We start from the raw sequence: 26384 nt of genomic DNA on the forward strand, positions 1-26384 counted from the left end.
GTATTACAATCACAAAAATAGGGCTTGGTAGAGGCCATTCCAATTTAGCTGATGTATTGCTCTCCTGACACTGGCATTATATGAACACAAAGCTCTTCCTATTCTCAGCTCCCACTTACAGTTTATAAATAGCTGTGTTGCTCTGTGCAAAAACAGGTTGCAAACAAGATGGAAGGAACCAGTAGTGGGAAATAATCTACCTTTTTTCTGGGGTCTAATTAGTCTTTGTATATGTGCAATGATCAAAGCACTTGAAATCCCTTTTTGCTTTAGAGAGGAACTATGTTCTTTTTCTCATCTTCAGGATTTTGTGGAAATTATTCTTAAAACAGTATTAAAGTGGAATCCAGTAATGGTACATTGATTAAAGTAATAGTTGAGATTAAAAAATACTTTCCTTTCTTTTTTTCATACACTGCCATTCCTTCATATTTCTTCAGGCAACATTTCTGCCTGCATGGACACGGGAAGAGAAAGCTTGGTGGGATGACGCAAAGGAGCACACAGTGTCACTATGGCAATTAGGACGCACCCAATGCACTCAATGGTAGCAGCAGCACAAAGAGGACCTACCAGCTACCCCAGCTGGCCAGCTGGTCCCATAGCCCATGTGATCTGGCCTGCCTGAGGAAAGGTGCTATCAAATTAGACTTTGGCCAAGATCTGTGGGACAAAGAACAATTTGCACAGGAAGCAATGATCTAAAAAATCCCAATTAAAAAATGCTGGACTTCTGCCAAACAGCATATTGGGAGCTTTGAGAGCTTTTTAAGAGACAAGTTTCCCCTTGCAAGTGAACTGCCCTACACATGTACTCTTTTTCCTCTTTGACTTTTTTTTTTTTTTTTAGAGAGATTCTACTAACCTTGCAAAAAAGCAGAAAAATCCAGTAAGCCTATAGTCAGACAGTTCATCCCTCAGAAATCTTAACATAGTGTCTATCAGGCCTGCTTCTAAGACTGAACAGCACCTGTCTTTCCAGTATAGTTTGGTCCTGTGCCCTCCCTGACCTTGGTATTTTCAGCTAGAATCCCTCAGCCTAAAATCACGTTGCATCCTCTATTCAAAGAAGATCTGAAAAGAGACCAAATAAAAATACTTAAACACTTGGTCCCAGGAGGAGGTTTCAAAACTGAGGATTTGGCATCCATAACACATATACAGCACATAGCAGTATGGAAGTGACTTAGAATGACAACATGAAAATTTGATACCCTGCTGCCCAGACAAAAAAAAAATCCTGAGGATAGTGGCATGTCTGAAATCCATAAATGTCACATGTAATGTCAGATGCCAGTAGGGCCTTCCTGTCCACTCATGATCCACAGTCATGAATTCTTGCTTGAGAACAGGCTGGATCTAGATTTATTCCTTTCCTTCTAGATCACAATGGAATGGTTTCTGCATAACTGCCTTAAGGGTAACACACTGCTAAGGGAAGGACTGCCTTGAGTTTAAAAATTGTCTTCAACCTCAAACCCATGTTTCCTATTTTCTAGAGAATTTTCTAATTGACACGCTATCTGTTGGCGGTCAATAAGGTTCCAGAAAGAATTATAACATATTTTAAAAGGAGGCATAGAGGGAATTGGGAACTTACAAACTAGTCAGCCAACTGCAGTTCTCAGAAAAATACTGCAATAATCAACCAAAAAGTTTGAAGGTCTCTAACACACAGACTAAGAGATTTGTAGGGAATCTCCTGCAATAAACCAATTTAATCTCCTCCTAAATGAGGCAACAGGCCTTGTGGATAGGAGAAAAGCAGAAAAGATTATATGTATTAACTTGCTAAAAGTTTTTTTATACTTCCATGTGATTTTATTTCAAGCAGTCAAAGAAAAATATCTTTATGAAACTAAAGACAGGTACAAAAGCACTTGGAAAACTATTCTAGCTAGTTTTTAAAGAAAATTCTAAAAAAATTCCTCTTTTTGTGTCACACTAACTAATGTTATGTCCATAGTTCAAGTCAAGTGTATTTACAGCACAGAGCTTCATTATCCCTACAGTCTAGGGACATGACCCTTCTAAATTGACATTAATCTAATTTCCAGCCTTTCAGTGTTCAGTCTTATGCTGAATTGCTTAAAATATATTTGAAATACACTATACCTCCTTGCTCTTTTAAATCCAGCAATAAGAAATAAATTACTAGTTGTTAATGCACTATTCTGGAACATTTGAGACCTCTGATTAAATCATTATCCAGAAACAAACAGACATAACTTAAAATCCTGTTTCTTTAATCGCTAGTCTGTCCTGGACCATCCTGGACCACCAATGATACTGTTCCACTATGGATATAATGCATAAATAATCTGTGAGTCACAGACCAAAAGAGTAAGAAGGTAGACACTGAACTAATAGGTATGGCACGTATTCCAGCAAAGGGTTTTTTTACATCTTGTTAGAGAGTGAAGAGTAACAGAAGAGATAGAGAGGCCCTAGTCACTCACTAGAGATGTGGTGCAGTCTGAGGATTAGGGGAGTCTTCTCAGAGACGCAGTCTCAAATCCCAGAAGGTACGAGAGGGGATTAAATTTAAGGTCTTTTAGTCCTTAACAAATGCCCTGATCTTGCATTATTAAACCAATACCGTGACATAGTTGTACTTGGAAACCATGTGAGGCTCTTAATTTCTTTTGTTTTTCTTAAAAGTGCATAAATCACTTCAGGTCAAATGCACCTTTTAAGGCTGTAAAAATGAAATTATAATGGTCTCTGTACCTTATGGTTTTTTTTAATGTTTTCAAGGTAAGGATAACAAAGAACTACAACAGTTGTCCAAGAGGTTGCAGTATCCCAAATATTGGAGCACAGTCAGGACACATTAGAAAAGCATCTGTGAGGAGTGACATGCACTGACCCGTAACATTCTGGGATGAGAAAATAGACTGGGTGACCTCCTGAGGTTCTTAGCTAGCTCCATTTTTCTCTAGTCTTCTGTCCTTTAGAAGGGATCAGACTGGTTTTAATCAGCAAAAGCAGAAATTTGTCCCACAGGCTTAAGGATTTCAAGTTCATATGAAATCTAAGACATTTAGATTCAACTACGTAAACTGAAATATGGGCATAGGTTCTTAGGGCTTGCAAGAACTTTACCTGCCTTTTTAACTTGATACTCGAAATAGAGTATCACTGTTTAGCTTCAGGATGATGAGTTAATAGAATGTATTGAAATACTCCAGAAGAATAGTAGAAAATAATGTCATGTGAAATAGTAGGTGTGTCATGTCAACTGTATGTATTTATCAAGAGCAACATTTGATTGTGGTGCAATCCTATTTGTTTTCACAAACTAAGTGGATTAAGGTCTATTTGGTACATAGCACAACTCAAAGTAAAACATCAGGCAGCGTATGGGAACAGATACTGGTGACTCTGAAGATATCCTTTCCTCTGACTCAGAACTAAGCCAGACACCTAGCATAGTTTTAGATTTTGATGAGGTATTTTTTTCAGATGGGTGATATGCTAAAGTCATTGGTGAGGAGAGTCTGTGTCACTCTAGATTGGCAAGACTTAGAATATCATTTTTGGTATGACACTGAACCCCACATAAATTCTGGGGTTTCAAGAGAACACAAAGGTGGTTTATTTTCTTCCCATCACAAGTTGTTTGGGAGACTTCCAATGCAAATAAACTGCTTCGCTTCAGCATGATTATTGTTTGCATAACAGTATATTAAATGCTATAGGACAGTAAGCATTAAGATGCATTCAAGGTATTACAATGTGATTTTAGAATTTTCCCTTTACTTTTAGATTATTTTTGCTTGAGACACTTACTGTTACAGTTAAAATGGAAAAAAATATTTTTAATATTTATGCCTACTAATTTAAAATATTACACACAGTTTGACTCACTGAATGTGTACAATTTAGCATGAATAAATACACAAATCTAACAAGTACTCCAGATAGGACTATAATTAGACAGATGTGGAAATACCAGAATTCAATATCACCAGGAGCTGAGCAGTAGTTTAGGGGCTGCAGCACATTTCGTATGAGAAGAAGCTAAGAGAACTGAGGCTGTTCAGCCTGGAGAAGAGAAGGGTCAGGGGGACTCATCAATGTATATAAATACTTGACAGGAGGGTGTAAAGAAAACGGGGCCTGGCTCTTTTCAGTAGTGCCCAGTGGCAGGAACAGAGGCGACAGGCACAAACTCAGACACAGGACATTCCATCTGAACATCAGGAAACACTATTTTACTGTGAGGGTGACTGAGCGCTGGCACAGATTGTCCTGAGCGGTTGTTGAGCCTCCAGTTGTGAAGATATTTAAAAGCTGCCTGGACATGGATCTGGGCAACTGGTTCTAGGTAGCCGTGTTCGAGCAAGATGACCTCCAGAGGTCTGTTCTAACCTTAACCACCCTGTGAGTCTGTAATAATCTATGGGGGAATTTATATAACAATCCACCTTAAGTTGCCCATGGGGGACAGGATTCACATCACCCCAAGTGATCAGTTTGAAATATAGATGTCTACTCTAATTGTTCATTCTGTCTCTACAATCAAGAGAAATACTGATTTAAAACAATCTATCCCATCTTAAATGCTTATTTCAGAACAGGATTAATTACTCTCTAGAAGGGGTTCTCTCTCTGTGAATTACAGAGGAAGCCTAGACCACTAACTCACATTTGACACTTAACTCATGGTGGCTTGGAGGGAAATTATTTTGATTTAGCTTGAGTTAAATGTCTGAATTTGTATGAATATCAATTCACAAATGTGCTGCATTACAAGTCAGTCCTCTGATTAGGGTTTCCTGTGTTTATCATTTTGCTTCCTACATTATTTGCTTCTTTACATTATATCTATATAATGCAACACCAGATTAAATAAATTTCTTGTAATTTGCTCTCTTAAAGTAAATTTTATACCATTTTTGCTATATAATAACATAGCAGAAGACAGAGCATAAGGAAAGCATACAAATACATAGGCAGGAATGTCAGTCAGGGGAACCTGATAAAGACAGTATAGGAGAAATACAGAGGAAGAGGAAAACCAAATGATCCCTAAAACTAAATATAAAACTGTATTCCTGACTGTTCAGCAGCGAAAATAAGTAATAAATTTCCACCTCTGCTTCTGCAGTTGAAAACTGCAATCCTTGAAGAATCTTTTAAAGAAAATTCAGGTAGCTTGGTGCACAATATACAAGACTGAGACTGCAAGAATAAAGAAAAAAGATATATGTGGTCTTGCGGCAAATAAAATGAAGGAAACAAGTGGCAAATAAGATGAAGGAAACAATATTGTTACTATTCATTGGTCCCTATAATGCCAGCAAAGAAAAAGCAGAAGGGAGAGCTGTCAAGCATAGGTAAGTGAAAATCCTTAAAAATAAAGATTTTGTACTGCAAGTGGAGGAAGCAGCACACAAAAGTAGTTAACATGTTACATAACTGTAACAATTAAAAATGCCTGCTGCTTTAGTTTCTAGAGAATGAATGGACTTGGGTAACACTGTGAACAAGAAATTTATAGGTAGGAACCTCTTTTATTTTTATGTTCATTACAACGATGGATAAGGAGATAAATGAAAACTTTAATTTTTTTCAAGCTGTATTATCCTGATGGTGCTGCACAGGCTGAAGTGTATTTACAAACTGACTGGAGTAGCCATTTACTTTTCTTTACCTGTAGGCTGTATTGATACCTCTTTCTTTTTCTTAACTCATCAGCATTTTTAGTAAATAGCAAGTTTTTAAAATGTTTTACTTTTTAAAAATATTAGTGTCATGGTTATGTTCAAGAACTTTTACCCCCATGTTTGCCTATTTTCTTCCTTTGTTTCAACTGCAGCCCGACTAAAGAAAGTCAGTCTCACCCCCTAAGATTTGGCAGTTACTTAAGCTCCTTTCCTCTACATTTTTTGTCTGCTGTATCTCCCACTGAGCTGTGCTGACTCCTGCCAATTCTGTTCCTAGTCTCCTAATTCTCATGTTTTGATCAGGAATCTGAGCCTTCTAATTAAGTGTGTCAATTCTCTTATGCTGGAATCATCTAAAGTTTGGAAGCCCCAAGTGACTATTGCTTTGGAAAATGTGATTTATGCTTTGAGATCATTGAGATGTTTTTGAAAAGTAATCTTTCAAACTAAAGGCCAGTATCCAAAGGCAAAACTTACCTTTTACTCAGGTCTTGATCAGAGATGACAACATATTTACTTGTTTCCAAAATCAGTGTCATATGTGAGAATGTGCCCCAATAAAGCAGAGCAAAACCTAAATAAAGGCTTCAGGCTATTTTCTGAAAGAAGACTAAAACAGGATATCTGTTTTTCTTTCCCACATAAGCATAGTGAAAGTACATTAAAATGGAAAATAACACAAAATACCCCAGAATTACCCAATGGAAAATAACACGAAAAACCCAAAAGTATGAGCAGTGAAAAAGTATTGATGGCCAGTTGTTTCCACTATGGCACTTTCACAAAAAGCCATGATTCCTGCATTACTTTCCACTGTATTTTAGTCAAATCAGAGAGAGATTTGTAGCTTTTATCTTCTACAAACAGTGCTTGCTTCTGAAAGCTTCATGGCCAGACATTAAATCACTAACAGGTTAAGAAGCTTCAGAAAACGTGTGGTTCACAGAGCTGCCTTATGAACCTAACAATGCCAACAGCAGAGGTTGTCAGGCTTTTATTTGCATCAACTGAGCAGCATAAGGTGCTTGATTTCAGAGGTTCTCTCCAAAGTTTGTAGCGTTCTTAGAAACAGTGGCTGCAGAGTTCTGGTATCACATTGCCCAGACTTTTGATAAGGTCTCCAGACTGTTTCTTGACTGATTACAAATGATTAAATAAAATTAAATCTTGAGATGTATCTTGATGCCTAGATATTAGAATTTTTGGAATTTTATTATTTTTTCTACAATGGAATTTATTTAAAAACTGGAATCACTAATAAAATTACAAGCTACAAGAAAGATGTCAGTAAATTTTAGAATCTGGTTTCCTTACAAAATGTAATTTGTGTAGTGAAAATACAAGAGTCTGCTTCTACATTTCTTTAGTCATTCTAAAGTACTGCAGAAAAAAAATATATATTCTCTGTTCTACATTCATTTTGTCTGTATCCTAAGAATCTTCTTCTGCCAACAAGGACTTTGCATGGAGTGTTTTTTGGTGTACTAAAATCTTTAAAAAGTGTCTAAGAGAGATTCTGCAGGAAATATTGGCTCTGCCAGCATCTCAAAGAGCTACTTCACCTTTTTTCCGTCATTGCAGACATTGTTAGATTTTCTGAATTACTTGTTGTGACCTATTTAGTAAGACTTAGCACTTAGTTCCATACCTTTCTCCTTTTCCCTCCCTTCCAAAGGCCAGCTTCGAGGACATGCGTTTCAGTATATATGATTATCCACAGTTGGTATGTCCACCTGACACAGCATTTTCACATCTACTCAGGCAACCTTAAACCAAACTATTTCTGATGATCTACAATTCCATAAAGCAAGTATATCCTGAATACTCACTAGTGCACTTGTTTACTCCAAGGGTTATGACGGTATATCCCAGTTTAACTAGTGCCCTTCTGAGTGGCGTATCTCTAGGAACAAAGCAAACATTATTTTTCCTTTCTGGCTCTAAGAACAGAAGATACTTTAGCCTGTCACCACACACACAGGGTACTTCTTGCCCCTATAGTTCTAACTGTTCTCCATTTGCATCACATCAAATATGCTGCCTCCAATTCTAAGCGTTCATGTTAAGATGGAGACATCCATATGATGCTTGATGCCTTTTGGACAATAGTAGAATGCAAGAAAATGCTGAAAAATCAAATAAATGACTACTACAGTATCTTCATTACAAAGTGGACAGCCATGGAAACTGCTGCAATTGTTACTCTCTCCCCAAGTACACACTAGTGTTTCAGGCAGGAATTGTGCCTTTCCACAATGGGAACATTTAAACACAGATAAGGAATAACTGCAGTGGCTCCAGAATTTTGCATCAAAACAGATGTAGAAACAGATGTGTCTCACTCTTCTTGGTGTGGAGATGCTACCACTAATTATCCAAAAGCAGTTACCCATGTGGCATATGTTGAAATAATAGTTAGTTTCAGAAAGCAAGATTATTGCTAAGATGCACATGCCCACAGCTTGCATTGCTCAGAACACATGTGAACATATCAACTGCAACAATATCACACTCCCTGGTTTTGGGCTTGATGGCAGGTTCGGAACTATTAATTTGAAACATTTAAACAGGTGCATGGCACGAGGGGTACAGAGGAGGCCTTTCTGCATAAAGGAACTTGTACAAGCAAACTGCAGAGTATTCAGTCATCATATTTTCCATGAGGTACAGGTCCGTATGTTTGGTATGTATTATTTTGGCCAACACTTACATGACTGTTAGCCAAAGCAACATTCTGATTGTGCGAGACCTGGGAAAAGACAATATAATGACACACATAGCAAAGGCTGGTGCAGAGTTTATCTGGCAGATTGAAAGCAAAACAGTGTCAGGCCTACAACATCATACAGATGTCAGGGTGGTAAAAAGTGTGTGTTTATTGGTAACTTGAGAGTTTCTACCTACTGCAAGACCAAAAGAAGCCCTTTTTCATAGGAAAGTCTCAGCATATTTTTGATTTGCTGAACAAAGCAAATGGCAAAGGAAATTATGGATCTAAAATAATCTCAGCACCAGGTCACAGAGGCTGATATTTCTCAGATACTCTCTTGTTTAAAAACAAATAGAAAAGCCAAGGGTTTTTTGGCTTTGTTTTTATTTTTTAGGAAGTACAGAAAATTTCTAGTCTTTTCCTTGTATTGGCTTACAGCTTCCATCTTTTTTTTTAAATATGCATTATTTTTTCCATTTAAAGTAATACTAGCCCATCTGTGTTTGTGAGCTTTGGATCATAAGGTTACACATATTTTGTTTTCCAAGGGATTTGTTTTATATTAAATTCAAAATTTCAAAAGTCTGAACACAGGTACATTTTTTCTAATACACTGACAATTATGGTACTGTAAAAAGATACATGTCCACTAAGCAAAGAAGCAAGAAAAGGACATGTATACCTGAGAAGAAAATATAATAATTTGTATTTCCTATGACATGTTCTAATTTCCTTCTTCTATAATAATTTTAATTTCTGTTGAATACCATAGGCTTGTATTTGAGCATGGAATAGAACTGCAACAGAGCTTCTGTTACCAGCTTTGGATTCTTTCAATTTTTAATTCAAATCTCAGAATTGAAATCAGAGGCAAAAATTTTTAATGATAATGAAATTCCAACAGTAAATGACAAGACAAAGATGAATATAGCAAGTTATATAAGTGGACCTGTAAAGTTTTTCTGTCTGATTTGTTGAGATTTTGCTGCCAAAGCAAACAAAACAAAACAAATCAAAACAAACACACACATACACACACACACAAAAAAAAGAAAAAAGAAAACACAAAACACAAAACCAATGAACAGACAATGAATTACATAAGGGAAAAAATCAGGAGCAGTGTGAAGAGGATGCTGAACAGGTAATGAGTGACCGATAGCTGCAGTAATCTGAGCAGCTGAGCAAAGAGATCACTGTTTAGTTCTGGCTGCAGCACTAGCACCACAGGGCAGTAAAATCTGTGGTTAAGATTTTAGACCAAAACCATAAAAATTTTCACACTCATCCAAAAATCTTTTCAAAATGGAATAGTTACGAGTCTTTGTAATTGCCATATGCTCTTGCAATTGCCATTAAAATGTAAAAGACATTATTATTAAAGTACCAGTTCAGCAGTCTTCACACATAGTATTGTTGGAAGACAGTGACAAAATAACAAAAACCAAAACCAAACAAAACAAGCCACACAAAACAAACAAACCAACCCCACAGAAGCAGACTGCAGTTTTGTAACAGCTGTATAGGATCTTTATGCCACAATTTCCTACATACACAGTCATAGCAAATATGGAAAGCATGATCGGCGCCAAAGGCTCTGTTCTTTGTCCTTGCAGTTCTGATTCACCCCCAACATGTCTTGTGAAAGTATCCACAGGCTGTCAGCTTGAACAGCTTGCCGAGATAAATGCCATGATAGATCCAAAATGTCAGACCATTAGACTGTTCCACAAAGAGTGGAGAAAATCTTACTTAAATTAAATTTTAAAGGCCTGGTTTTCCTAATGTATAGGCTTAATCTACTTCACTAGGAATAAATAAGTAGATATGTTGTAGAAGTGCATAACAACAGAAAACTTAGCTGTATGCAATATTGTGCAATTTTATTAAAAACTAGCTTTAAACTAGGCTTGAAGGGGGATGGGGTTGTAGCTGGGCTTGTCCCAATGGGGCAGCATTCTAAAACTGATGAGGACCGGGTGGCCTCCTATGCCCCTAGGGAGAAATTGGTGTGCTCTGCTCACTCCCTGAAATGCCTGTACACCAATGTGCGCAGCATGGGGAATAAACAGGAGGAGTTAGAATCCCGTGTTTGGTCGGGAGATTATGATCTGGTGGCAATTACAGAAACATGGTGGGACAGTTCACATGACTGGAATGTGATCATGGATGGCTATGCCCTTTTCAGGAAAGACAGGCCAGCCAGGCGTGGTGGTGGAGTTGCTCTCTATGTGACAGAGCAACTACAATGTACTAAATTCTGCCCAGGAGTGCATGACGAGCGAGTAGAGAGTGTATGGGTCAGGATCAAGGGGCAGGCTGGCAGGGGTGACACTATTGTGGGCGTCTGTTACAGGCCACCAGATCAGGCTGAGGAAGTTGATGAGGCCTTCTATGGGCAGCTGAGAGTGGCCTCACAGTCACAGGCCCTGGTTGTTGTGGGGGATTTTAACTTCCCTGGTGTTTGCTGGAAGGACCATTCAGCCAGCCAGCCACAGTCCAGGAGGTTCCTCCAGTGCATTGATGATAACTTCCTCATGCAGATGGTGGAGGAGCCGACTAGGAGAGGTGCACTGCTGGATCTCATCCTCACTAACAAGGAGGGTCTGGTCAAAGCAGTAAAGGTTGAGGGCTGCCTGGGTTGCAGTGACCACGAGATGGTGGAGTTCAGCATCTTGGGTGGCAGGAACAGAACAGCAAGTAGAATTGCAACCCTGGACTTTAGCAGAGCTAACTTTGGCCTTTTCAAGCAATTGCTGGGGGGAAATCCCATGGGCAAGACTGCTTGAAGGAAAAGGGGCCCAAGATAGCTGGATTGCATTCAGATGTTGCTTCTTCCATGCTCAGGATCAGAGCATCCCCACACATAGGAAGTCAAGGAAGGGAGCCAGGAGGCCTGTGTGGTTGAATAGGGATCTGTTTGGTATGCTCAAGCAGAAGAGGAGAGTTTACAGGTCGTGGAAGCAGGGGCTGGCCACTTGGGAAGAATATAAGGCTGCTGTTAGAGGATGTAGGAAGGCAGCTAGGATAGCCAAGGCCTCCTTACAATTACAGCTGGCGAGAGGGGTCAAGGACAGCAAAAAGAACTTTTTCAAATACATAGCAGATAAAACTAATACCAGAGGCAATGTAGGCCCACTGATGAACGGGGTGGGTGCCCTGGTGGCAGAAGATACAGAGAAGGCAGAATTACTGAATGCCTTCTTTGTCTCTGTCTACTCTGCTGGAGGCTGTCATGGGGAGCCCTGTACCCCTGAGACCCCGGATGAAGCCAGGTCAATGGAGGAGTTTGCTTTAGTTGATGAGGACTGGGTTAGGGACCAATTAAATAGTCTGGACATCCATAAATCCATGGGTCCAGATGGGATGCATCCGCGGGTGCTGAGAGAGCTGGCTGAAGTCATTGCTGGACCACTCTCCATCATTTTTGCCAAGTCTTGGGAAACGGGGGAGGTGCCCGAGGACTGGAGGAAAGCAAATGTCACTCCAGTCTTCAAAAAGGGCAAGAAGGAGGACCCGGGTAATTATAGACCAGTCAGCCTCACCTCTGTCCCTGGGAAAGTAATGGAACAGCTTATCCTTGGTGCCATCTCAAGGCATATCAAGGATAAGAGGGTTATTAGGGGCAGTCAGCATGGCTTTAGCAAGGGTAGGTCATGCTTGACCAACCTCATAGCCTTTTATGAGAATGTAACAAGGTGGATGGATGATGGCAGAGCGGTGGATGTGGTCTACCTTGACTTCAGCAAAGCCTTTGACACAGTCTCCCATAGCATCCTCACAGCTAAGTTGAAGAGGTGTGGTCTAGACAACAGACTAGTGAGGTGGGTTGCAAACTGGCTTAAGGAGAGAAGCCAGAGAGTGGTAGTCTATGGTGCGGAGTCTAGTTGGAGGCCAGTATCTAGTGGTGTGCCTCAGGGGTCAGTATTGGGGCCAATATTATTCAATATATTCATTAACGATTTGGACGAGGGAATAGAGTGTACTATCAGCAAGTTTGGTGATGACACTAAGCTGGGAGGAGTGGCTGACATGCCAGAAGGCTGTGCTGCCATCCAGTGAGACCTGGACAGGCTGGAGAGTTGGGTGGGGAATAACCTAATGAAATTTAACAAGGAAAAGTGTAGAGTCCTGCATCTGGGCAGGAACAATCCCAGGTTCCAGTACAGGTTGGGAAATTACATATTAGAGAGCAGTGTAGGGGAAAGGGACCTGGGGGTCCTGGTGGACAACAGGATGACCATCAGCCAGCACTGTGCCCTTGTGGCCAGGAAGGCCAATGGCATTCTGTGTATTACAAGGGGGGTGGTTAGTAGATGAAGAGAGGTTCTCCTTCCCCTCTACTCCGCCCTGGTGAGACCCCATCTGGAATATTGTGTCCAGTTCTGGGCCCCTCAGTTCAAGAAGGACAGGGAACTGCTGGAGAGAGTCCAGCGTAGGGCAACGAAGATGATTAAGGGAGTGGAGCATCTCCCTTATGAAGAAAGGCTGAGGGAGCTGGGTCTCTTTAGTTTGGAGGAGACTAAGGGGGGACCTTATTAATGTTTATAAATATATAAAGGGTGAGTGCCATGAGGATGGAGCCAGGCTCTTTTCGGTGGCAAACAATGATAGGACAAGGGGTAATGGGATCAAGCTGGAACACAAGAGGTTCCACTTAAATTTGAGAAAAAACTTCTTCTCAGTAAGGGTGACAGAGCACTGGAACAGGCTGCCCAGGAAGGCTGTGGAGTCTCCTTCTCTGGAGACATTCAAAACCTGCCTGGACATGTTCCTGTGTGACCTCACCTAGGCATTCCTGCTCCAGCAGGGGGATTGGACTAGATGATCTTTTGAGGTTCCTTCCAATCCCAAACATACTGTGATACTGTGATATTGATCTTCAGGATTACTCCTGTAATACTTAAATCACCATCTACTTGGATTACGTGTTAAATGTTAATGTTGAATGTTAAAACTGACGAGTGACAATTACAGCATAAGCCCGTAAAAGACCATGATTTCTTCAATCATGAAAAATCCTTTCCAAGCTTTTGACACGTTAGGCATAAAGTCCATTACAGAGACAATTTTTTTATTGAACAGACATAAGCAACATGAGAAATTAACTGCATTTTCCCAATAAAAAACTGAAAAATGGCTTTGGAGTGTTTGGTTGTATTTGTGAAGTATTAGTAGTAGTTGTCTACTCTCTCTAACCAGTCCATGGCCAATGCATATTACCAGAGTTCCAGAAAGAAACTGAATACTTCTCTTACAAAATCAGAAGCAGTTTTAGGTGTTGGAAACAACTCTCATTATCACTAAAGCATACACAAAAGATCTAGCCCAAGATCATTACACTCTTCTAGAAACCTTTAGCATACCACACCTTGTATATGAAGTACCTATTTACATTAATGATCAAAAGGTGTGTGCTAAATGCTCGTAACAAATTTAGAGTAGTTTTTATAAGTACCCATGGACAAAGGAACCAAATAACTATGAAGAATCCACTTGTCTATTATAATGCCTGGACTCTTTTCAGGGTAACAGAAGCATTCTTATGAACTTACAAATCTTGCTTGCATTCCTGGTTCTAGCTGTATGACTCTGCATGTGTCTGTACTAAAACATATTCCTGAGTGAAAACAAGTTACAATCTAGATTACTCTGCCTAACCACATTGCCATCATTGCTACTTGCTATTCTTCAGTCTTTGCATAAGTCACACTATTTTTAGTGATTATTGATTACAGTCCTTTGATAAAATTGTTCAGAAACACGAACATTTAGTGTTACAGCTATGCAGCTACTTTTATGCCAATCTTGTAATCTTATCAAAGCATTAAGTCAGTTTCCTTTACAACAGCTATATGCCCTAGAACTACATTGATTTGCATTAATTATATTCTTATGCATTAATTCTTTTTTTGATTTAATCAGCTTAGTCATATATGAGTCTCTTATTAGATGAAAGTCTAAGCTGGTCATAGTCAACTCACTTCACCTTTTTAAACATTGGCATGACATGGGCATAAATAACAGCCTTCTAAAATTTCACCACAAAAAGCTCCAGTTAATATCAGCAAATCAAACATCTAACCAGCAAACCCTTAATTAGTGTGTAATTCCATACAGATAGGCTAGTAATGGACATAACATCAATATCTATATAAAATCCATCTGATTTCATTCAAATTTAAAATAGGACTGGTCCACAGAAACACTAGGTTCAGTGAAGCTACAGTGATTCTACATCCAACTGATACTTCAACAGATTCAGATTCTCAAATTTCTTTTCATTATGTAATTGTTGTGGGTTTTTTTTTTTTCCTTCATGTTATCATACTGAAGACCCACAAAAATCTCAGGGACAACTGAGTTCTCTCTGGATAAACTAAGGAAATTAGGTATCTGCAAAAGACAAGGACATTGAGAATCAATATTTTCATTTAGTCTTCATGTAATATTTACATTAGTTGATACATAAAAATACCTATTTCAAACATGACTAATATTTTAAATTTTAACTTTCACAAATCTCAGAGAGGCAGCATTCTCAAACCAGAAGACAGGTACAAGCAAGAAATTAATACAAACCACTTTAAAGTGATGCATGGACATGGTGGGACTGCATGTTGACGACTACTTACTGTTCTGGTCTCTTTGGTTAAAAAATAATGTAATGCACTTTTTGTAAGTACAGCATGGTTCACAAAGATGATGAGAAGTAAAACATTGCTTCCTAATTATGTCAGGATTTCCCTTCTTGACAAAAATGGCTAACAAAACATATGAAGTATATATACATTTACATAAACAAAGTGAATAGGGAATTTTTTCACTGTTGTGCTTAACAGAATAAGGTAACATCAAATTATCACAGGTTACAAAACAGCAGGTTTAATAAAATAAACATAAGGTACAACTTATTTTGATTTTTGAAACTTCGTTATGTTTGACTGGTTTAATGCACAACTTCCTATTAAAACTTTCCAAAAATATTGATAAAAGTCCACTATGTAAGGGCTGGACATTCTGGCTACGCCTAAATTTTATTTTTGACTCACAAGCTTCAAAAATATATTAAAATGTTGTCGTATCATAACACCTTATCGTAAAAGTTGTATTAATGTTCTTAACATCAATGGTGGTGATCATGTCTGCTTCTCAAACTGGTATCAGTCTCTCCTGAATTTGCCCCACAGATTTCTCTTTACAAGCATTTCTTTTTTTCTTATATTTAAAATTATTCAGGAGTCTTGTCTCTTTCTGTTATTTTCTGCCTCTTCAACCCACTTTGTTTCACCAGTTCACTGGTTGGCACTTTGTAACTATCAACTTGTCTATCCCATAAATATGTTTTACTTTTTCCTATGTCATATGAAATATAGACTATTTTATTGTAATCTGCTTCTCTCTCACATTCCAAGTATCTATTGTCATCTCAGAGTGTAAAACACAGTAACTGCATCTGAAATGCCAACCAGTATGACATAATTAATAACCACCAGGGGCCCAGAGAGGAAGTATCACAATAAAAATGAGTATTAAATAGTTAAAATGAGACAGGCGTACTTTCTTCAAAAAAGAAAACCTGCACTTTTTTAAACTAAAAGCTTTCTGAGCTAAATCCTTTCTTCTTGGGTATATAATTTCAAATAAATTGCCAGTGACTCTTATTTCCAGTGTGAACTACTGTGCTACAGCACTGAAAGGATGCTGCAGCAGAAAGTAATTTGAGCCTAAAATCCTGATCAGTTTAATGTCCAATGAAACAGTAAACAAAAGCTTGCATTGTTGGAGAAAAAGAAAAAAACAGCGTGGATTAAAGCAGGTAAATAGCTGGTTTATGTCTCGAAACTCTATTCAGAGCAAATTCCTCAAGCATTACTCACTAGAGAGAGAAGCTGTATTGACTTTTCCTCTTTTTTTCCCCAAAAATGTTCCTGATATTTTAACCACCAACAAATAAACAATATTGCAAGCAGCCACTAGCCTTGGGATCTTCTTATTTTATAGGACTTTGAGCACATTTTCAGATTTTACATGGACAAGGAAACAGCTGCAAGTTCACCAGCGTTGTGCCCTGAATCAGTCAGTAAATACAAAATGCAAATGTAAATAAATACAACCTAGATGTGTTTATAGACCAGAAAAGCTGAATATGTTATCCTAGCAGAGACATGTCTCCCAGTCAGAAATTAACTTATGCCCACCTGAAGCCAGGTGGAGTGAAAGGTAATGCAGACATATTCTAAATAACACACCTCTCATGTGTCTGTTACCATGAAAACCTCCTCTGTATGAAACACGGTTTCTGCAGGTTATATAAAAATAGAAAATTTCGGCAAAACCAGAAACCACCCTTGCCTTTGTACAAGTCAATACAAACTTATGAGATTCAGAATGGAGGTGTTTATTTTTCAGATCAAAAACAATTCCTACAGACTCCCGTAACCTGTATATTATCAATAATGTAACATGCAGAAGGCAGGCTTAACTAGTTAAATATAACTAGAACAGTATCAAGCTAACTGAAGCTAAAAATAGCCTGTTATTTCATAAAGCTAGCGCTGACCCAAATGGAGGTGTTTTCCAGGTTGACCATGTCCAGCTGGGTATGGACTCTTACGCCTCCTGACACCACAGGTCCCAACACTGGATTTCACCCGTGAGGTGTCTGTGTCTCAGCAGCACCTGTGTCCCGGAGACAGCGCTTCCTGTCATCGAGAGTGCACAAGGATCCAGTTCATATTGTTCCCTACAGCACTTCTGGCCTACTGGGCTGATCTCCCATCTGTAAAACCAGAAATCATGATTTTATCTGGACTTAACAGCCCCAAATAATCTGCGGACAAAACGCGCTAAGAGCTTCCTATTAGCATTAAACTTGCGAAAGAGGTTTTGCAGCCCGAGAGCGATGGGGATTGGGGATTAGAACGCGTGCAGGGCCGCGGCCGTTCCACCGCCCTTCGGTTTCTCCAGCGCCGGAGGGGCCGCAACGCGCCACCGCGTGTCCAGCCGCGCTGCCGCCTTCCGCCCTGCCCCGTCGGCCGCCCTTCCCTCAAACATCCTGCAGCCCGGCGGAGAACCGGCCACAGCCGGCGGGCCGCAGCAGGGCGCCAGCCGGCCACCCCGCACCGGGGGCGCGGGGAACAGTCTAGAACTCGCCGCCCCGGGGGAGCCGCAGGCCGCGCCACACGCTTCCCGGCGAAACCGACGGCACGGGGGGGGGTGGGGGTGGGGCTCCCGCGCAAGGCAGCCCCGGCCCGGCCCCTGGAGACAATTCCTGCGCCCGCCCGCTCGTCCCGCTCTGCCCCCGCCGCGCCGCGCCCCTCCCCGGCCCCGCCACCACCAGCTTCATTCACTAACCGGTTCTCGCCGGCTGCCTCCGCCTCTCGGCTCCCTCCCGCCTCCGCCCAGCCTGCCTGCCTGCCTGCGCCGCACCCCCGCGGCGGCCGAGCTCCCGCCCAGGACGCGCTGGAGACGCCTCTAATTGGGCAGGCGCGACGCTCGTCGCCGATGTGCGTGAGCGAGGGGCGGGACCGGGTCTCTTGTGCGGGAGGCGGCGCCGAGTGTCCCCTCTGGTGCAGCAGCGTCCGCTCCGCGCCAGCCTGCAGAGCCGCCCGCCGCTGCAGCTGTATGGTCCAGCCCCGCTCCGCCGCCGAACCCCCTCCGGCAGCTCCGCGGCCTCTAGCGCCTCCGCGTCCTCCTGGTTCTGGTCCTCCTGCCCCCGGCGGTGGCGCCCGCACCCCGGCTGTATGATCAGGCTACAGTCTTCAATGAGTAACCATATTCCTGTGAGTGCCGCCCGCGCCCCCCGCCCCGGCCCGCTTCCCCCGGCCCCTCGCCCCGCCGGGCGTGCGCCCTGCCGACTGCCCTTCTGTGCCCTGCTCCCGCGCTTCTCCCCCCGTCCCCCCTCCTGTCTCCTCCATGTTGTCTCTTTGTTCTGTAGCCTGGGTCACGCTGGCTCCGGGCGGCTTCTCGTAGCGCCGGGCTGTGGCTTCGCCTGTGCGGGCCGCAGGGGAGCCGATCCAGCCCGACTGCGGCGCGGCCCGGCCTTCCTCCCGCCCCCGGCGCCCTTCTCCTCCTGCTACCGCGTGCCGGTGCTCTTCTCCCCTTCTCTACCGGGAGATGAAGAGGGGGCGACCTCTCCGCGGCTCCCGAGTGGCCCGGCCCGGGCACAAAGCCGCGTTGAAAGCCCGGCTGCCGCCGGCCCCGCCCGCCCGGGCTCGCCCCGCCGGTGTCTGTCTGGCGGCGTCTGTCGTGCTGGGCCGGGGAGGGCGGCCGCCGGGAAGGGCAGCGCCCCTGCAGCCGGGGCTCTGCGCCCCTGGGCCGTGTCAGGCCGGCGGGGGCTGGGAGCCCCCTACCGGGGGGAGGCTGGGGCCGGGCGGCGGCTGCGGGGGACAAGATGGCTCCGCGTCGGGAGCCTGATCGAAGCGTGATGCGAACCCGTGACCGTCGCAGCTGGGGCGACGGCCCGGCCCGCGGGGCGGTGTCGCGGCTGGGGCAGCGTCCCCTCGCTGGGGAGAGGCAGGCTGCCAGGCGCCCCCCGGCTGACGCAGCCCTGGAGGTGGCCGGAGCCTGAGGCTTTCCGGGCAAGCCGGGACTTGCCCGTGGGCGCTCGCCAGCGCGGCAGCGCGGCTGGGCCGCGGCGCTGGCACCGGGCAGCGTGGCCGGCGCTCGCCCCCCGCCGGGGCCCCACGTGTGCGGCCGCGCTGAGGGCGAAGACGGTCGAGCGGCTTCTTTGTCTCCGGCGTGCTCGGGCGGGGAGTCAGAACTGGCTGCGAGCGAGGACGTGAGGCCTTTCCGAAATGAGCTGTACGCAGCAGAGGTGGGGTATTCCCCAACTCACGTACGCAGCCGGCCCGGGTCAGCCTGGGCTTTTGGGTGGCTCCTCAGCGAGGGAAGAGTTCTCAGAGGAGTCATTCTGGTGCACGTTGAGGTGAATGTTTCTGTAGCAGTCTGCCATTTACCCTTAGAAGCTCACGAATGCTGTCAAATACCTTAATTTTTACCGGACCTGCTTTTAAGACCTTGCCATCTGGCTTTTCAAGGAAGGCATTTCCTTCTGGAGGTGGATCGCAGTTCAATATCAGAAGTTTTTACTTTCCTCACATACTTGCTTTCCCGCTCCCTGCTCCTAGTAGGCTACATGTCTGTGCTGCCTAACATCTTCAACCACAGAGCACCCTGTGTATTTATTTACAAACAATGAAAGGCTTGCTGGTGGTAGTACACCCTCCAAAAATGAGGAAGCAAGAAAGATAAAGTATTATAAAAATCAAGTAACCATTGTATAGTGGCAGTAGAATCACCATTAGTGGCAGTTGTGTGTAGATCTGGGTTGCTGGTCCGTTAGCCAGCTACACACATTGCAAATATTATGAGCTGACAGGCTTTGTGGCATGAGGGTCCTGTGATTCTGGCGTTTCTTGCTGAAGACAACTTTCCAATGTGTCTACCTGCATTTGCAGAGTCTCTAAAGCAGTGACTCAGAAGTATGAACTCAGTCTCTCTGTTATCTCATAGAACTGTCAAATCAAAAAACCTGAAGATGACACTTAAATGTCAGTTCTTATTTTTCCACTGATAGAACATCAAAGGGTTTTTTAATTGTCTTACAGGAACAGAATCATTTCAGGAGGAAAATGTGGAAGAGAGAAATTACATAGCCATGGGAGGAAATGTGAGAGTGAGAAAGAAAAATGAGTGGCAGGAGCCAAGGGGGAAGAATGTAATTGTCTTACCAAAACTAAATGTGTCAGTGAGGCAGTAAATAAATATAATTTAGTATTATCTAGTAACTTCTGTCTTGTGAAACCTTCCTGTTCTGACAGAATATATGCCACGTAAGAATGCTGGATCTATCCCAGTGTGTAGGCTGACTCTAAGTGATCACTTATTTTCTTAAAGATTAAGCAGAACACCCAGATCAGGGTATTACTGAATTCTAAACTAGTCACCTCGTATTTAAAAAAAATCAAACTCGCTCTCTCAGATCAATACAAGAGGTACCTCTGTGTTAAAAGTAAGTCTGTAACTCCTTACAGCTTTCTTCACAGATGCAACTTCTTGTTTGACACTCACACCTTTATTAGACTCAATAAAATACGGCAATAACTATCATTGTGTGTATATGCAAAGTTTCTCATTATTACTTAAAACACAGTGGAATAACTTTTGAGTAGCATGACAGCATTTATGTAGCTTGCTGCTGAAGTGACAGTGTTAAGTCATTTTGAGACCACTTGCTTTCAGAAACTCAAAAAGCGGTTACATTAGACAAGGGGATTGAATGGTTTCTGTTATATCTTATTTTTCCCAATATCCAGCACAGAGCCATGAAGGTGATTAAGGGAGTAGAGCATCTCCCTTATGAGGAAAGGCTGAGGGAGCTGGGTGTCTTTAGCTTGGAGGAGACTGAGGGGTGACCTCATTAATGTTTACAAATATATAAAGGGTGAGTGTCATGAGGATGGAGCCAGGCTCTTCTCAGTGACAAGCAGTGGTAGGACAAGGGGTAATGGGTTCAAACTGGAACACAAGAGGTTCCACTTAAATTTGAGAAGAAACTTCTTCTCTGTAACAGTATCAGAACACTGGAACAGGCTGCCCAGGGGGATTGTGGAGTCTCCTACTCTGGAGACATTCAAAACCCACCTGGACACATTCCTGTGTAGCCTCATCTAAGTGTTCATTCCCTGACAGGGGAATTTGGACTAGATGATCTTTTGAGGTCCCTTCCAATCCCTGACATTCTGTGATCTGTTAAGGCTTTTTTGCTTTTTTTACATGGTCTAAGCAGAAGAACTAGGAAGACAGTCACATGGCCTCAGTTTCATCATCTCTGGAAGTTGCATTGACTTGTTATACAGGAAGTTTTGAGAACTTTTTCTTCCCCCTAAACTGCATATTGGAATCACAAGAAACATCCTTCTTTCACACAGCATGTCATAACAAATCTGTGATAAACCTTTGCGATCTCCCATCTGTGATGTGTAAATGTATTTTCGTAGGCCATGGGTTACATTCTCTGGTCCAAAATGAGTATTGTTATCTCTGTGGATATCATAATACAAGCATTCATGTGCCTAGTAGATAGGAGATGAATCTTTTCAACAGTACCTAATGAAGGTACCTCGTGTAATGTTTCTGCAGTCTGTACCCCTTACCTCTCCTGCTCCTTGTCTGCCTTAGCGGTTGCTACTTAGGCCTTGAGTAGTAGGAAGAAGTCAGAGGTATTTGTCCCTCCGTCCTTCAGTAGCTTTTTGTTGGGTAGCAAGTTAGAAAAATGAACTTACTTGCAGGTGCTCTCAAATTGAAATGTAATGTAGTTTATTTTAGTTTTCTAGTTTTGATCCTGTGGTTTCAGCAGGTGAGTGTGTGGCAGGTCTTGACTTCAGAAAATGTGATTCCTTGTAGTTAATTCTGGGCAGTGTATGTGCAGGTGGATTGAGCAACCATGAACCGTTTTCTGCATCTTCTGAAGGTAGAGTGAAGTGTCATGTAACTGTGTAAACTAGTGCTTTTGTTTGCAGGCTTCTCAAGATGCTACTAAGTTGTGAACAAGAATGTCAACAGCATGGGATAACCTTACACCTCTCTGCTTTCCATCTATCAGTAACAATCTGATAGATTACTTTCATAAGCAATTTTTGCCAGACACCAGCAATTGTTTGTTTCAAACCCAGAATTAGCATACATGTGAATCAGTCTCCTTGCCAGTCAAGATAGGTACTTTAGCTTCCTGTCTCAAAAAAGGGCAAGAATTAAATCTTTTCCTTTCAAGATGTCTTTCTCTTGCAATAAACTATTCTCTAACTTCTACCATAAATGGTAGCAGATGGTGCAATCATAATATTACTTTATCTCATATTGGACAGGATACCTTCTCTTAATAGGTGGTCTTCTCATATTAACCTTAGTTTTGTTTTCCAAGTTTATTTTGATGGATCTCACAGTCTAAGTGCTGTTTGGCTTTTTGTTAATAATGGAATCTTGTGTGTCTGTTTCCAAAATCCTTCAGTGTTCATTTTCCTCAAGGAAAACTCACATGTAAATTGAAAATAATATGCTGGAGTAGCCAACTTGATAGTATAAATGTTGAGTTGTGTCATTCTGTTAAACTTCTGCATACAATACTATGCATTTGAGTTTCACTTATGCAGCATTATACTTGCATACGCTATCTTGACTTTTTGATAGCTTACATACCAAGTAGTTAACTCTGAGACAACACAGAAATTTTCAAGTTGTGTTTCCAAGCCTCTTGGAAGTAGCTCACAGCTTTTGAGTCCCCCCGTGCCCAAGGTGGTCTTAATTACAACACTACTTTTATAGCTTATTTCTTATCTTGCAGGTCTTTTTGCTGAAGATGGGTGAAGCCTTATACTTCAGCTTAGTGCCATAACACAAACAGCATGCCAATGTACTAGTTGTCTTTAATCTTAATTTGGCTCCCAGAACAGAACTAAACTAGGCTGGCAAAGCTGTCTTAGGATAGTGCAGCAGGTTGCTGCCTTAAGGAATTGGTCTGTGGAGCTTTCTGGCTAGCAATGCTGAGAAGTGATGGCATTCACATCAAAGGAAGATGTGAACTTTGCTCCTTTGTAATGTGGCAGCAGCAGTTGCCAAGGTGAAGAGCGAGACTCAGATATGTGCTTGCTTAGGTCCATGGTTCTGTGAATTAGTAAGGTGCTGATGTGTCTAATTGCTAACTGTTAAGATAGTATTAAATGAATTCATTTGTAGGGGTTAATTACACATGGACCTTAAACTTATCATTGCATAATGTACTTTTTCATGTGTAAGAATTTAAACTGTGCACCCAGTTTCTAAGTGTGATTAACAATCTGCATTTTAGAAAGTAGTGTTACTTAACAAATGCTCTGCGGTCTGCCCTCCTTCTTACCCCCATGATGAGTTTGTCTGGTATCATATTGAGTACTCCTAGTTGCGTACTAAAGGCAGGTTGCCTACCAGACTGGATTAATCTTCATTACTTTTTACTTCCTACCTTCCCCCATATGGGGTCATGTTAACTGGTTCCAGTTACTCTACATTCTTTTCTCCCCAAAAATCTCCATCTTGCAGAGTGAAAGGTCTTGTCTTTACCCTAGTGATCCCATCCCATCTCCTCAAGCTCACTTGCATGCTTTTCTGTTTCTGACAACCTCCACTCCATCTTCTACCAGGGGAAAGGACAGGCTATGGTTCCTCTTAGCAGTCTTAAGAAGAGATAAACCCAAGACCTGCCAGTGCATGCGAAAAGCAGCACAAGACCATGTGCAGCTGTATGTGCTTAAAGCTGTCCTGTCCCTTTTTGCTGCTCTGCTGCTTAAACTAATTGAAAGTGACTTTAAATAAGCTGTCTTCAGTTCTTTTTTTTAATTGCTATTTTAGGTGTTCCTGAGGTCTGGTCCTAGGAGTCTTTTTTTTTTTTTAATGCACATCTACCTTCTGCCGGGGTATGGAGGGTGTCAGATGACAATTCTTAAGAGTTCTTACTAATCTGAATTTTTGTGGTTCCTGTTGCTCTGTTGGCCTTTGACTTTGTAGGATCCTTTTTTTTTTTTTTTCATGCCTGCTAGATTTAGAGTTCTCACTGTCCCTCAAGTTATTGCAAATAAAAACTCAAACAGTTGTAACTGGCAAACTTAATCCTACACTCTTTACAGAAATGGTGATGGTAGTGTCTCTGGAACAGAAGCAAAGTGCATGTGAAATTATACTACTATAATTTAGATTTACAATAGTTTCCCTCTGCAAACGGCTTTCTCGTAGTTCTTAGCAGTTTGGTTTGTTGTGTTTTTGGTTTTTTTTATGTCATGCTTGTGATTAAGGTTCATCCTTAAAACTTCAGACAGCTTCCTGCAAAGAAAACATGAAAGATTCTTGGAGTTGTTTGATCTGCTTTTTCTAAAGGGCCTTTGTAACATTGTGTGATGCAGCGCTACCCATCTGCTAAAGTCTGATCTTAATTATTATCTTCTTTGTTACTACTGCTCTGTTACTGAAGTTCCACTTCTCTGGACTTGCAAAATCATGTTCACAGCATAAAACACTGTTGCAGTTCTTTAAATTGTAGTTCACTATAAGAGCTTCTATCCTACTGAGGTACCCAAATGACCTTTAAAGGTGACTTCCAACCCAAACTGTTCTATGATTCTGCAATTCCATACCTTTTAGAAAACTCAGCAATTATTAGGCTATTGATTTGTTGTGGTTTCTGCTTAATACTAATCATTATTAGATAGATTTGCTGTTGTCTTAATGGTATATGGTTAGGTGCCTGCAGTGGAGTCTTGGTCTGACTCCAAATCCGAAATGGCTAGAAACTAGGTTTGTGAAGGCAAAGAACTGGTATTACTGTATCCCAGCCATAGGAGTAGGGGAAAAAAAAAGACATTTTAAAGAAAGTATGTGATAGCAATCCTATAGCACTCTGTGCTCAGCTAATCTATTCCCAAAGTGTCTTGGGCAATATTTTGCTTCACCATAGAAATACATAGATTCCTTCCAATGCTGGGATTTGACTGGCCAAGATAAGTAGTTTTTTCTGCTAAACAGTTGTAGGGGTCAACGATGTTTCTCTCTAGTCCCTAAGTATTTTTAGTGGGCATTTGGTTCGGCTTGTGCCTGTCTTTTTGGACACAAAACCTCTTCATTTCTATTCCCTATGCAGGTATTGTCAGCAGCACTGGTACTGAGGTTGGTCACAAAACTAGCTCCTCTGCTGTAACATTCCACAGAGCATGAAAGCATATATCCTTGGGTCATTTGCATAGCAACATCTGCAAATGAATACACATCTTGGAGTAGTTCCTTAGTTGTCTACTTTCTTGTGCATCTTGCAGTAATTTTGTAAGTAAACTTGCCTATAGCAAAATAGCACACCACAGGGCAGAAATAACCTGTTCAATAAACTTGACTCCATATGTTTTTAGCTGGACTATTAGTAATATCTTGATATGTTAATAAAGTCATGGTGTAAAAAGGCAGATGAAGGTTGCCATGTGTCTTTAGCCTTTAGTATGTGAGATGTTCCTTAGTTAGAAATCTGTGTGCCTTGAAAATCTCCAGATATGTTCAAAAGCTTGCATTGTTTTGTTAGGCCACAAAGATTTTATTTGCTTTCAAGACTTCCTGTTTGAGACAGGTGGATTAAAATGATTTTTTTGTTCTACTGGCAGTTCTATATGTGAATTAATAAGGCTTACATGCAAAATAAGTCTTTAGCCTTTAAGTGATTCTGCATCTATGTAGAGACTGGTAGTTTTGTTTCAACATTAGAAATTATATGATGTTCAGCTTGAATATTCAAGGAATCTCATCCTTGCCTTCATGGGACTACTTAACATCAGTGTAACTTTAGTAGGTGTTGTGATGTCTCTCAGTTCAGAGTGGAAAATACTGTCGTAAGGGTATCCTGGAACAGATATGCTTTGTATAAATACTTCGTCTCGTGTTGCTATGTTTAGCTCATTTGATTTGGTATTTTAATACATTTCAGTTTTTAGTGTTGAAACAACCATATATGGAAACTTTTCATTGAGTTAATGTATTAATTTCAAGTAATCCTTGCTGAAAGAGGTAGCAGGATTCTTATACAAACTTAATTCTTGGATTAAGAAATAAACCTTGTGAAACTGCTTAGTTGCTCTGGTTTTATTTTCTTTTCGTTTTGTAATGTTTGTTGTCTTCAAAATAACCTGGCTTCACCTGTGCTCATTATGTTTTTTTTTTTTTCTCCTTCTCTTTACAGCAGTTCTGTGGTGTTCTTGGTCACACATTTATGGAGTTTCTGAAGGGCAGTGGAGACTACTGCCAGGCACAGCACGACCTCTATGCAGACAAGTGAACTGTAGAAATTCATTACTACTCCACCAAGAAGCCCCCCTAAGAGTGGTTGACCAGGATAAGAAGTATTGAATTGAAATTGGCAGAGCATTTAACAACAGAATTCAGACCTGGATGGGGTAAACCTCAGTGCACTGCCTTTCTTTTGCCTCAGT

The 26384-nt window shown here is 41.6% G+C and overlaps 2 protein-coding genes across 5 annotated transcripts in view; one reads left to right on the top strand and one right to left on the bottom strand.

The window, feature by feature from the left end:
* The window catches only part of LGSN (lengsin, lens protein with glutamine synthetase domain), a 100009-nt gene extending 82133 nt beyond the window's left edge, over window positions 1–17876 (bottom strand). For 3 of the 4 annotated variants that reach the window (XM_065056211.1, XM_065056209.1, XM_065056210.1), the window contains exons 1-2: window positions 17740–17876; window positions 16946–17164 (exon numbers count right to left, since the gene is read on the bottom strand). The gene's annotated coding sequence lies outside the window, so the exon portion shown is untranslated. Of the gene's footprint in view, window positions 1–13435; window positions 14779–16945; window positions 17165–17739 lie in introns of those variants that run through there. The other variant, XR_010471181.1, reaches the window with a different exon arrangement.
* Window positions 17877–17932: 56 nt separating this feature from the next.
* Window positions 17933–26302, top strand: LOC135578985 (uncharacterized). Its single transcript, XM_065056213.1, has 2 exons — window positions 17933–18167; window positions 26135–26302. Exons 1-2 carry the CDS (start codon window positions 18129–18131, stop codon window positions 26228–26230), a joined length of 135 nt encoding a protein of 44 aa, XP_064912285.1. The 5' UTR covers window positions 17933–18128; the 3' UTR covers window positions 26231–26302.
* The last annotated feature ends 82 nt before the right edge of the window (window positions 26303–26384 follow it).

This window comes from Columba livia, chromosome 3 (assembly GCF_036013475.1).
Source record: "Columba livia isolate bColLiv1 breed racing homer chromosome 3, bColLiv1.pat.W.v2, whole genome shotgun sequence".
NCBI classification, from domain to species: domain Eukaryota; kingdom Metazoa; phylum Chordata; class Aves; order Columbiformes; family Columbidae; genus Columba; species Columba livia.